Source organism: Xiphias gladius, chromosome 10 (genome assembly GCF_016859285.1).
Source record: "Xiphias gladius isolate SHS-SW01 ecotype Sanya breed wild chromosome 10, ASM1685928v1, whole genome shotgun sequence".
Taxonomy (NCBI): Eukaryota; Metazoa; Chordata; class Actinopteri; order Istiophoriformes; family Xiphiidae; genus Xiphias; species Xiphias gladius.
Genome location: NC_053409.1, coordinates 23,822,216 through 23,836,206, shown reverse-complemented (window position 1 = coordinate 23,836,206; position 13,991 = coordinate 23,822,216). Strand labels below are relative to the sequence as shown.

Here is a 13,991-nt window from a genome sequence, read left to right as displayed (position 1 = left end):
TTTGCAAGCAGATATGACAGAAATCAAAGAGACCAGTGCTGGGCTAAGAACAGATGTTGACAGAACCTTGGTCCAGCTAGATGAACCGGAGCGCAGAATTTCTCAGTTAAAAGATGAGAACTGCCAGCTTCGCCAAACAGAGGAGAAAAGTGCTAAAAAGTGTGAGGAGCTGCACCAGGCTGTCGAAGATGCCGCTGACAGAGACAGACGTCAGAACCTACGGCTCATTGGTCCGAAGTAGAACCTAAAAAACGGGAAACCAACAGAATGTGTGAGAAAGCTCATATTTCAAACCTTTGGGATCAAATTGGACGGAACCCGTGATACCGATGCCTCTCGACATACTTTTCTTTTCCTCCCACAGTAAGGCGACTCTTTAACGGGACGGACAGTGGTCTAGACACGGAGCCATGAATAGGATCTGACTGGCAGCAATTTGAATTTTTGGACTTGGCCATGACCCTATAAACCACTGTAAGTAGGACTGTGTGTCCAACCAATTTGACATCAGGCACTGGGATGGGGCTGGACTTTGTCCTATTTGAGGCGTCAGTACTGTACTTGGATTTTAAGTTGAGGGTGACATGGATTCACATTTAACTAATGCACCCTAATCTAGACCTTGTCCTGTATAGCTCTCTTTGTTCTTATTTGTATGTATCCCAGGATCACCCAAATAATATCACTGGAATTTAACCTGTGAAATATTGAAGTAACATTGAAGAAATATTGCTGCCTTTCTACTGGCTAGACTAGACTTTCCCACAATGTAAGAAGAGGGTAACTTCGTGAGGGGTTCAGGGGGTTTCTGATGGTGATGGTGTGACTCAAGGACCATGTTCGTGGGAGGTCTCTCAGGAGAGACGGAGGGGTAGGGGACGGGCAGGGGGTTCCTTGTGTGAGGGATTTTCTTCTGTTCTGAAGGGGTAGTTCTATACAAGTACGGTTCTGTGTTATTGGGTATCTGGTTTTTGATAAGCTGTCAGGTGGAACCTCTTTTTCTTTTCCCCTTTTTTCATTATTTTTCATACATTTTGTTTGAGTTGTCATCTTAGTATTACTAGTATAAAATGCATATTCTAAGTTATGGCTAGTTGTGTAACGATCCCTATCTAGAATGTAAATGAGTCACCAAATCCCATTAAAAGGAAGAAATGTTAATCATGTCTAAAGTCCCAACAAGCCCACTTGACTCACTCGGTTGATTTGGAAGCTGCTAAAAACTGAAAACACACATAGTTCATACTCCAGAAATATCTATCTTGGTGCATAAGAAGTTGAATTTTACCATTATAAAAGAACAAAATGACGACGATGAGGGAAAGATTGAATGTTTGGCAGCCAAAATTAATTGAATAAAAGTTAACTTATGTAATATCTATGCTCCAAATATAGAAGAAAAAAAAAGTTTTTACCCTGAACAAGATGGCATGAAGAAATAGGACGGGACATACCTACTAATTCTCAAGTTGGAGATTGCAATGATGGCAAGAACATTAAAAACAGAGCACCGCAAAGCAACAAACATGGGAGCCATCAGTTAAACAAGTTGAAATAATGATATATAGAAGATTTCATATAGGATCAAATTTTGAAAGCGAGAGCTCGGTAAAGTCGAGCGAACGCATTCTCCTCTCTCTGCCTGCAGTGAGGCAGGATTTTTTTTTTGCACCTCTCAAATTGGTTCTACTGTGCCAGTTAAGAGCAATCCATCCCCGCAGAGTTGAAGGGTACATTTTGCGTAGCAATGCAAACCAGGTGTGGCTGCACGGCGGCGGCGGACAGATACTAACTTGACGGATTCAGAGGCTCAGAGGCAGAGCGAGTGGCTCGGCACAGCGAGGTGAGAACGGAGAACCTGCTACACATCGACGGGCAGAGTCTCCGCGGGCCAAGAGGGACGACCTCCGCGGCTCAAGTGGAAACATGCTCCGCTCGACGCTGCGAGACAAGCTCAAAGCGAACTCCTCAGAAAGAGGTCAGAATTACTAAAGACAGGAGTGAGTGATGTCAACAAGGAGGCTTTTCAGGGTGGAACACTTAACATCACCTGCGTAGGAAAATGTAGCGACCCAGAGAGGGCTTGGTGTTTTCACAAACGTTTAACCCCACGCATTTAGGTAACTGGCCAGCCACTCACACAATGTATATATTTGTAGGTTGAGGATCACACTCTCCTCCTCTCCTTCTTCTCCCTCTGTCCTACAGTATACACTCCTTGACTCTCTCTCTTGGAGGCGCATGCGGAAAATAATGTAACAGTGTAAATATTATGCCTGTGTGTGCTTTTTGCAGTTGCATGGTAACATAGACCAGGCCGCCTGCTCAACGCTGGCAAATGGTTTTTCATAGCGCCCGGCTCCACCCCGTCTACCCCTCTCGGAGCCGAGGAGTCAAACCGAAGTCAATGGCTGCTCTCATGAGCAGATGAGTGACGCCTTGTGCTGTGGTCGCTGAGCCCGAGCTGAGCGGAGAGGAGGGGGAAGAAAGAAAAAAAACTGCGACGCACAAGGAGCTAGGCTAAAAAGGTGGCAAGATACGAGCAGAAGTCGATATTCTGTAGAGGCCAAGACCACCAACAGAAAGAGAGTTATGGTCTTATTTACATCTTCCTTTCATAAAAAGGCCATATTTCATAATAACCAGGGAAAATACCTGTTCTTAAGTTGTGTACTCCTTTTAAGGTAATGTTACTTTGAAGTATTTTCTTTTTTGGATTCAGAGACAAATATTATTCTTTTACTCCACCGCGTACATCTGACAGCTGTATGTACTGTGCAAATTCTGAGACACTTAGGGCTGCTGTCAGGTAAACATCTAGCATCTTGTCACTTTGAAAAAAAAAATCTTAGGCTCAGCTCGATAGAACGGGAATTTTTGACACCGTCAAGGGGCAGGTCATCCTTTAATTTAACCTGACGTCTTGAAAAACCCTAAACTGGAGTCACAGAATACTCCTCTTACAAGTGAAACGTGTAACCAATAAACACATAATTGCTCAGCTACATACACTCAGGGTTTTTGCCGTTACACCGTTGCCTTACTGGGTCTGGTATGACCGAGAGCTTATGGTGGTAAATGTTTGCTAATGTTAGTAAACGTAAGGTAGATATTGCTGTGTAATCGTCTTTAGTTGTCAACGGCTGTATAAAGTGTGGATAACAGTTTCATAAAAACAGTTTTCTGAATTGATTGTGTATGGTTACTCTAAGCTGTGAGTGACATTTCTACTTTAATTTCCCTCCGTCTTTCCCTTGACACATTTAATTATTTTCTCCATAAATGCCACTTGCTTTTATTACCATGTTACACTGGCTAACCCCTGTTGAACCTGCAGCATTAGTCCCGAAACGTGATAATCCCTTCCATTCCAATCATGCCAGATTCCAAACAGAATTAAATTATTAAGGAGCTTACATTAGAGTCATAGGAGGCTTTAAAGGTTTTAGGGTTTTGGCCGTGGACCTACAGAAGGGCACAAGCCATGGGAATGGACGGGGAGTTTTACACTGCAAAAAGTGTCCATCTGAAAGAGACATTTAACCAACATACAGACTCTTTGCATGAAGGGAAGTGGACAGTGGAGTAGGTGTGGATTTGTATTCAATTCAGCATTTTGTGCACCAATTATCTTGGGACAAGATACTTTTGCTTGCCTCACAGAGCCTGCCATGGATATCAGTGAAGTTACCTCACCCTACCGGCAGATTCTTTCAGTTATTTTAATAAAAACAAGAATTCAGGACTCGACTGCCAACTTCAATGACTCATAATGATACAGGCATTTTTTGCAGTGTAGGAGTTGTTTGAGAAAACACAGGAAGTGCTGCTCCCTTTATAGTCCAAACCCTCCGTCTTCACCTCGCAAAATAGCCCTGTCAGAACCAGCGGGGGCCAGTTACCAGAATTTATGACTGTGTCAGAGCGGACCAGTGGCCCGGATCTGTGCTACCGTCTAATTTGACCCACAGAGAAGGCGGAAACAGACAGAAGCGGCCCGAAGGGCTTTCTATTAAAGCTGGCAAAGTTTGTGCGTCTATTGACTGAGTTTGGCTCCACACACCACTGCATCAACACAGAGGAGAAGACCGTAAAATTGGAAGTGTAAGAGTTCGAAGGAGAAAACCAAATAAATAGGATAATCAGTCTTTTGATATCTGTGGTGTATTTGGGTTAAACGACAGGGGAGAAAAATGAATGACCACGGCAGGTCTTAAATTAACGAGGGTCCAAAAATAATCTTGCAAAGTGTAGAAATTCCTACGTGGCCTATAGAGACTCACAATCAAGGCTGTGTTAAAATCTGGACTGGAAAAACAAGGATTTAAAGAGCTTAAAGTCTTAAAAAGTAACAGTGTGGATCCCATTTAAGGGCTATGCCTTGGAAACCTGTCAAAACAGGGATTGAAAAATCAGTTAAGCACTGGGTGACCTGGATGGAATGAAAACACAATAATTACATTGTCAACTTTTGTCTCGCTTGTGCCGCTGCCGTTTAGCATGAACACAATAAAATCCCTCCTGCCATATGCGGCAGCAGACAACAGCACTGGTTCTGGCTGTCAAAGACTCAGGCTGGCTCAATAGGCTGGTGACACGCCCATCTCTCCCCACCTCCATCTGATTGCTCTATAGAGAGGTGAACTTTAACCTCCAGGCCCTGCCCGTCCATAATGGAGGAGGCTCCGAGCACCACAGTTGTCTGGGAAGGGGCGCAATGCTCTGGCGTGTCGCCCCGCTGGAATTTTATTTTCCATTTTACAAATGAGCCACGCATCCTATTTACTGTTTCATTTAGTTTCAACAAACGCAGCGTTTAGTTCTCGCTGTTGCGTCTCAATAGACGTACAAAGTGCTTGCGAGATAGAATTGAATGTCTGAACAGCCTCCAATGTGCTCATGGGAAAGAAAATATACAGAAGGTGTTAGTGTATAACCTATGGGTGTGTAGGACTGGAAAATCATGGGGTTTGTGCTTTTAAGAGTGATAATGATTCTACTAATGTTAACATTTTCATACTGCAACTGCTGATAGGAGATATATTTTGCTGATACTCCGCTGTAAAGCCTCAAACTCCAGCACTGCTCTCTTTAAAAAGTGCAAGCTGTCAGCATTTTTCGCCAGGAATATATCACTGCCATGAATGTGAAAAAGCATTCAGAGCATCACGGAACATTAAAGCTGTCCACTAAAGGCAAGACTGACTGATAAAATTCTTTTCAGCAGCTCTTAAATGCAGCGTGACCCACTACAACAATTTCTAGGAAACATTACTCCCCTGAGAAAAGTCTATTTACACATTATGTCCTTGAAAAACAAACCAAAATAACGTCCACAAAGAAAATACAACCGAATATAAGTTCTGGCCAACATTTGATTTATAATAAAACTGACGTATCTTCTTGGCACTACCTTTCATATCTTACGACACCATGACGACACAATCTCCGTAAGGGCCCTATTTTATCCGCGTGAGCTCGGTGACAAGCGCAAAGCGGCAGGTCTTCGGCGCAGGGACTGTGTGGGAGTCCTCAAGTGCATGTCGGTTCGCGTAGGTGCAGCAGCGCAAAGTGCAAAAGGCCCGGCTGACGTGGAATGTAAATCGGAGGGTGCGGCGATCGATACACTCGCTCATCTCACTCCAGTTACAGCACTGGTCTCATCCCTCTGGAACAGCTGTGCCACTCACAGTGACCCACGAAGACAACAGCAGCTCAACAAACGGAAAGAGGTTTCTCCCGGAAATCCTTGTTGTCCGGGTGGTTTCAGAGCATCTCAACCTGAGCACACAGCAGCTCAAGTCTGCAGCCAGAGGCAGGTGGTGTGGGTTTTATTCAACTTGTACAATGATGATAGAAATAACTGACATCTCCCACAACAACAGAATACAGAGTCATAACAGACCCGTCTCACGTGTGTAGTATTGAATGGGGTTTCTTTATAGCAGCCGGGTGTCATTTGCACATGATTTAATAAAGGCAAACACAATGGAAAGCCGCGCATAATGGCACTGGGCTCTGGAGCGGAACTTCTCAAATGAGAGGCTGCAGATTTATCAGCCCGTGTGTCCTGCTGAAAGGAAGGAGAAACTATTCACATTAGGTATAAATCAGCTGTGGACGACAGATACTGTAAGAATCACAAATGCAGACTGATTTACCTACGTTTCTGATTTAAACAGCAGAAACGCAGATTTACATGTCTCTACTGGCTGGGGAGTGATTAGTTAAAATGATTTATTTTTAGCATTTTATGCATGATCCCATCATTGCTGCGGTTATGAGACATCTATTCTCCGCGCAAATTCTAAGGCCCATTTTCCACCAAAATGCCGACAACTCTCTTTGTGCTGCCGTATCAGAATGAAGCTCCCACCTGTTTGCGCCTCTCCTCCCACAGACAATACCACACGGACAGGCGAAGCACATCTCAAGGTCAGGAAATTACCAAACTGTGGTGTGCTGCTTGTGCGTGCCCTAGGTCTATTTCCTTTGTCATTTAGTCTATTCTGCCCTGAAGTATCACCTTTGGATCTCTTTAGCAGAGAAGTATGTGTAGCCCTCATTCCAGACTTGCATTAACTCTACCATGACTTTACAGAAAAAGCTTGAACAGGCACATTTATCCTTAATTATACAGTCAATTTAGAAAACTGAAGTTTTTTTGTCCTTTGAGGATCAGAGCACTGCAAAAACTCCATCTTATCCAAGGCCATTTAATATCACATTCAGCTTTAAAATATGTGCAATACTTTGCTCGTCACACAAACACATCTTCAAGAGTCCTCTCGACTCTACTGATACATGTTGGGAACAAGAGAACCAATCTGCCTTAAAGTGCTGCAATCTTTTGTCACATTTCGAGTAACTTCTTGAGGGAATTGAACATGATGGGACTATATGGATCTCCTCATACTTTGGGACAGAAACGTGATTTTACGCCTGTACAGAAGATGAAACCGCTTGTTAAAATGGATGTCTTTAAGGAACAAAGGAGAACACATCGCATCCCCTGAAAGGCCACTTTCAACCACTCCAGCGTGAAGACAGGAGGTATGTTTGTAAGCGGGTAATGGACCCTAATGGTCGGCTCAGTCAGTAACTTTCTCTCACACTTCTGCAGATCTGAAGGCACTGTCAGTAAATGACAAACCGACTGCTAGGCAGTGCTAAGTGGTGAGGACCGCGCCGTGCTGATCAACACGAATCAGTTAGCGAGTCAGCGGCTGTGCTGTCATAAACACACTCCCAGCCCGGAGAGACATGTGACAAAATCGTCCCATCACCCGTCCAAACCTAGAAGACACGGTCACAATCCATTCTGTTGAAATTAACCACGGCTGTCAAATCAAAAATGATCTTGTCATGTGAGGGGAAGAGGCCTTCACATTGAGGGTCCCTGTCGGAGCAATAGAGTCTTTGGAAGGCCATTGTCAGGCTGTCAGGGCTCAGGGTGCCCCCAAACCCACCAACCCATCTACCCCCAACCCCGCTAGATGAACTCGTCACAGGCAGATGTGAGGTGGTGGTGATAAGGGCTGTGACACGGGGCGACTGAATGCACTGCAAAAAAAATATCCGTGTTGACAACACTTCTGTCTATTATGCTTCTGGCTGCACAATAACAATTCAACCTTCAGGAAGTTTTTTTTGAAAGACTTAATATTGATTTTCCCTTAGGTAACATATATTTGCTGGTTTTTACTCTCCTACAATAATGACTTGTGCCTAATTGTTTTTTGTCATTTTTGATGCACTATTTTTGTTTGCAACTGGAAAGGGTGGCTGCTCTCAATTTGCATGGATGCCGCCAGTCATTTCTGGTGTACTCGTCTCGGGTGATGTTTCCATATAATATGTACATATATGGTGCAGGTGCTGATGAAGGTCTACTGGGTGAATCATCGTAATTAAATAAAGTGACAAACAGTTTGTGGGATTTCTGCTGTTTCCACAATGCCGCGATTCCTCTTAAATATCGTGAAAAGACCATAACGGTGTACTGTCGTTAGCACGAGCAGCGTTAGCCACCGTGGCTGAAAGGACAAAGAAGAAAAGAGGCTGAAACTTTTAAGGACAAAAGAAGAAAGGTACCACAGCGCTTCTCGGCGTGCTCCCAAGTGTCTGACTGACGCGTGATCCGCGCATCAACGACCGTGAGCATGTGGCACGAACAAAAACAGGCACCTGAAGGTTAACCATGTTAAAAATTAGGTGACAATATAATGACATTAGGCACATCACTCCATTTGACTGAAGATAATGTGACTTTTTGCAGCGTGGATTATCTCGAGTGAGCGATGGAGTCATTGCTGAGTGGACACATTGAGCTTTTCAAATATTTTTCATTCACCAATATCTCAAAACCTCGGTGATTAAAAATGATCTGTATGGCTCAGTAGCACTAGAGGGAAGAGGGAATACTGGGGTGTATTCACCAATTAAGACTTTTTTTTCAACTTTTTTTCAACAGTGATTAAAGTTACTGACAAAAAAATATTTGAATATGGTGATTTTTTTGCAGTGTGCTGGGGCAGCAGAGGTTTTGACATTAAGACCGGGTGAAGATGTTACCCCTGACCCCCTCTGAAGCCCGGCCGTGTCACAGGCTTGTCTGTCACCCAACACCCCGATTCTACAGAGGATTGACCTCTCCGTTCACCTCCCTCAAGGCCAACAGCGGCCACATGGTGATTGGCTAAATGGATTTTAGAACAGCTCCGGGTCAGGAGGGAGGGAGGGAAGGGGAGAAAGATAATGTCTCACTAAAGACACAGAGAAGAATGCATTAATAATCGCTTAACATCTCCATCAGACTAAATTACTGATGCATGATTATTCCACGGCCAGTGTTCATTATGATTTAGGAATTTAAGGTAGCTTCAAAGTTAAAAACAAAATAAGAGGAGCCATCAGTTCAATTCTGCGGTGAAATGCGAGTTAAAACAGAAACTATAAAACAAACTGGCCGATGGGAATTCACAGAAGTCAAAGCCTGGAGGGACAGAGGTTGAGCCATGGTGGACAGACAAGGGGAGAAACGTCTAAATAAGGCCTCAGTCAACTTTTAAGTTCTCTGTTAGAACTAGACTGAACTTGGTCACTCAGAATGACGTGAGTAGACAAAGGACAAAGTCTTTTGGTGACAAATTTACATTGCAATAATGCACTGCAAAAAAGTTGGTGTAACTGCAACTTGCAATCAGACTATGAATATTTTTCACACAACAAAAAGTGGCTTTAAAGAATGAGGTGTGTTATGTAAAGCCACGGCTACTTGAAAGTGAATTTTAGGGTCAGTTCTGCATGGCAAGATAAGGTAATTGATACATTTTTTTTTTCTTTTGTGTTATTTAGGTGAACTGACCCTTTAAAACCAAAAATAGATAGAAAACTTCCGTTATTGAAATAAGGGCAGCATGAGGAAGTCTGTGTCTTTTTCAAGAAGTCTGTGTAGAAACAGATACATGTGTGTTGACATTGAGACACTTCTTTAATTTCGTTCAACTGCCACTGTTCTGCTCCAAAGCTCCTTCAGGTTCTTACTATATAAACTCACAGCTGCTGCCGCATTCAACCGCCACGGTGACATACACCACATCTTCTGTTCGGCCGGACCCTTATTTCAAGCACCGTGAGCGCCTATGCTTTCAGCTTGGGTGGCCACAGTGGGAACTAAACCCACAGCAATGGTCGGTGCCGAGCTAGACCTGCTGAGCCGTACAGAGCGGAAAATGTACAGGAATCTGTCCTGGTGGCTTGTTGACAACTCATACTGTCACATCTCTCACTGACGCAGCACAGCACAAGGCCAACAGGACCTCACAGACTCTGTAGAGTCTTACTGCGGATGGTCAGCTACACAAATCGCTCTCTAACTATACATTGGTGAATGCGTAAAAGCAGGGAAGGGCGCGAAACGGCTACTGCTGCACAGGGAAATAAACCAAGCGATAAGCACCGCCCGGGTTCAGCCTACCGCGAGGAAACTACACTGATCAGGCTGACATTAATATCTTAATACGGCCTCGGTCCCCGCAAAAACATCCATAATGCTCTCCGCAACTCGCCGCTGGCGAGTCGTCCCTGCACAGAACAAGGACACTCAGGGATCAGGGGGAGAAGACAGAGATTTGGGGAACAGATGGAATAAAATATCCGAGCGCTCTGACTGGTCAGTTTGGGATCAATTTGCCGCGAACAACGCCAACATCAGCAAGTCTTCATGCATACTAAAAGTTGTTGGAGAACCACTGCAGTCCAGGCTGAGGCGGCCTGAGGGCTGGTGACAGGTGTGTGTGTGTGTGTGTGGGTGCGTGTGTGTGTGCGTACGTGTGTGTGTGTGTGTGTGTGTGTGTGTGTGTGTGTGTATTTGCGTGTTTGAGAGAGAGAGTGGGGACAGAGGGAGGGAGACAACTGCTGTTGGTCTGCTGGGAGCAGATGTTGGAGATCTCTGTAAACTGTTAATAGCTGCAGGATCTCATTACATTTAACCCTTTAAATGCCAAACCTCCACTGGGGAGAAAGTGTCCCTCACTGCCTCACTGCCAACATGACATATGTTTACTCTGCTGAAAGTTAGAAGATGCAATTTCAGCGTTGAAAGTCATCCCATTAAACACTTTAAATGCACTCTTTCACCTCCTTTATGCTCAATGACATTATTACAGATGCTGTAAGTTTTTTGCTGTATTTATGACATTTAATAGACGCTTTGAAAAAAAAAAGAAAAATCAAATTCTTTCTCTTACAAATGAACAGTTGGATTCATGAGTAATAAAAGGCCCTGACACTCAGTGCATGGTCTGGTGTGACCAGTGGCTTTTGGTGGCAATTTCTTTCTTTTTGCTAATGTTAGCAAACTTAAGGTAAATTTGTTCTGTAACAGACATTGCTGAGTCAGTACTGACTGAACCGTGCTACAGTTACACTAAAAGGGCAGCACTTAATTGTCATTCTGAGGTTGCAGACAAAAATCCAAAAAAACCAGGCTAACAGGAACGGAGACATTTTAAATTGAAAGAGAAGCTAATGGAAACACAGAAAATAAACAACCCCCCCCCCTCAAAAAAAAAAAAAAAAAACACTGTCCACAAGGAGGGAGATCCACATTTAAAGCTTTGAGGATTGGCCTTAAACTTTGAACAGTTGCATAGTGGAAACTGGAATGTGGTAAGAGTGCTCGAATTACATTTTGTGGTTTTGTACACACACACACACACACACACACACACACACACACACACACACACAAATATTATAATATAAAATAATGCTCTTTAAAATTGCTAAAACAATACACTGTAAAAAGTTACGCTAAACTGAGAATACTTTTGGAAAGCGGCAAGTTTTGAATTAAAAACGTACCTTTTTAAAGGTGACTTTACCTAAAACAACAGTTCACCTTAAAAAAAAAAGACAATTTCTGAAAATGTGAACGGGTGACTGTGCAAGTTGGTAATGACTGTTAAATCTTAACAGGTAAACCCAGTCATCCTCACTCTATTGAGGCAGAGCGCAGAATGAGAGGGAGAGAGTATAAGACACTGGACAGGATGATCCTGGAAGAATTTACTACTCCGGAAATGATTTTAAAATGTATATGTCATAAAGTTTAAGTTTATTTTTGAACCAAAACGCATGTTTTGACTGTTTGAATTCCGATGTTCTTACCACGCCGAGTTCGTCTTTTAATCCTACAGCTAAGGGCCATTAAATGAACACAAAAGTAAACCAAGCCCTATTACTTTAAGCAGTGCCATTCCACACGAGAGTCCGGTGTTTAGAGTGAGTGCGATGACAAAACTGAGTACAACAGCTGTTTGCTGCACTGCGTTACTGTCAACACTGAGCTATCACGCAAGAATGCATGTATTTGTGTACCACTCTGATTTCAGCACAGCAGTTTGAACCTCTAAATATATTTCAGGCAGCTTAGCTGAGCCTAAGAGTGGTCTGAATCCTGCCGGGCCCTGAGGCGCGTTTTTGACCTTTATTTACCGTGAGAAGACTCACTGAGCATGAGTGCTCTTTCAGCACTCTGCTTCACACTCTTCCAGTTATAGAAATTCACCCCAGGGACAATCAAAACACTCGCCCTGATCTACTGATGGACACACAGCAGCTCCACTGGACTAGCAGGGGATTAAGATGCCTTGCTAAAAGGCACTTTGATGGTTGCTTAAGCAGGATAGAACATCACCTCCTCCAGGCAGACTTTTTTGGAGCTGGTGTGAGGATTTTAATCTCTAAATCACTGCCCTGTTAGGCGTTAACAAGTTTGAAGTCAAGTTCTCACCTTGATGCCTCCCATCCTCTGCTCTCCCTTGAACTCTTTGCCGTTCTTCAGCCAGTGGATGGTGGGCGTTGGGTTTCCGGCCGCGGCACAGCGGAACTTGACAGTGTTGGCAGCAGGAACTGCCAGAAGCTTCTTGTCCATGCGGTCAGGCCTGGTCCAATATGGCGCTTCTGTTGATGAAACACAAAACAGGATTTCGTGTCAGTCACGGAAAATTGCTTCTCCGAAACAAAGCATATGCTCTATTAGGATATAACCTGTAATGGATAGTTTTACGCTGTGCTGACAGGTCTCATGCCTTGAGTCATTTGAGACAAGTCCAAGTGAAGTCTCAAGTCTGATTAGAGTAAAGGCTCAGGCACATATCTCAAATATTTTTATACAAGTCAAGCCTCAAGCCCTTTGAGACGAATCTCAAGTTAAGTCTCAAGTCATTTGATACTAATTTCACGTCAGATCTTATGGCATTTAAGATAAGTCCAAGTCTAGTCTCAAGTGATTTCTGAGAATTTGCAAGCCAAGCCCCATCTGTCAGAGCAATTCTCAAGTCATTTAAGGCCAATCTCAAGCCATATATCAATTAATTTTAGATCAGTCCAAGTGAAGTCTCAAGTCTCTCAGAAAAAGCCTCAAGTCTCAAGTCATTCGAGATAAATCTCAAGCCATCTCTTAAGTCAGTTTTCAAGCTAAACCCAAACTCAGGTCAAATCTCAGGTCATTTGAGATGAGTCCATTTCAAGTCAAGTTTCAAGCCATTCAAGACAAGCCAAAGTCACGTCACAAGTGTGTCAGAGCCAGTCTCAAGCCAAGAGTTAAGTCATTTGAAACAATTCACAAGTCAAGTTTCAAGTCTAATGCCAAGTGTCACGTAATTCAAGAAAAATCCCAAGTCTAGCCGCAGGTCATTCCAGATCAGCCCAAGTCAGGTGTCAATACAGTCAGAGCAAGTCTCCTGGCGGTCCAAGCCAAGTCACAACTCTATGAAAGCAAAATGATGCAGGATGCAAGTCTTTCAGGTCTGAATCCTAACTATTTAAATGACACAGCTTTCAAAACATTTCCCTTGAAAGCTTTGTCCATAGTCAGCTGCTTGAGAGCTGGACGTTGTTGCTTTCAAGTCTTTAGGGATTCAGGTCTCAAGTAAGTCATGTCTCGTGTTGTCATTTTTGTGACTTAAGTCTGACTCGCCGTGCCGCGACGTGCCACTTTCTTATCCAAACAGATTTGTCCACAGTTTTACCTTTTCTTGTGTATTCTTAGATCATATAAATTGTGGAAAAGACCCTCCAGGAATTCGTATTAACATGTTTTTGTGATTGCAAAAATATGGCACAGATGGGACAACTTGATCCTTTGCCCTGTCTTCAAATTGGTCCATCTTGGATGAGTTATGTACTTTGCCAGAACAGATGTGAGGTTGTGGTTTCCCTGGAGGTCTTCCCTCAGCGCTCTGATAAACAACATAAAGTACCTGTGCCATTTCCAGCGACTGTCATGCGCCTTGTTTCTTAATGTCACGGATTTACAATAATTTAAATGATGAAACTTTGTTTTGTGAAGATAGATAAATACCCTTTGCATAGTTATAAAGCTTAAAAATGTAAAAGCAGCTTTTAAAAAGGTGAGTTTGATGGAATTTTAAAAGATCTTTAAGAAGACAGGGAGAGTCTGTGATGGTCTTCAGTAAAAAGAA

At 43.3% G+C, this 13,991-nt stretch overlaps 1 protein-coding gene across 10 annotated transcripts in view; it reads right to left on the bottom strand.

The window, feature by feature from the left end:
• The window catches only part of fgfr3 (fibroblast growth factor receptor 3), an 81,241-nt gene that overhangs the window by 23,059 nt on the left and 44,191 nt on the right, over nucleotides 1-13,991 (bottom strand). For all 10 annotated transcript variants that reach the window (XM_040137631.1, XM_040137634.1, XM_040137632.1 and 7 more), the window contains exon 5: nucleotides 12,299-12,468. In XM_040137631.1, the coding sequence (XP_039993565.1) occupies nucleotides 12,299-12,468 (170 nt within the window). The remainder of the gene's footprint in view (nucleotides 1-12,298; nucleotides 12,469-13,991) is intronic.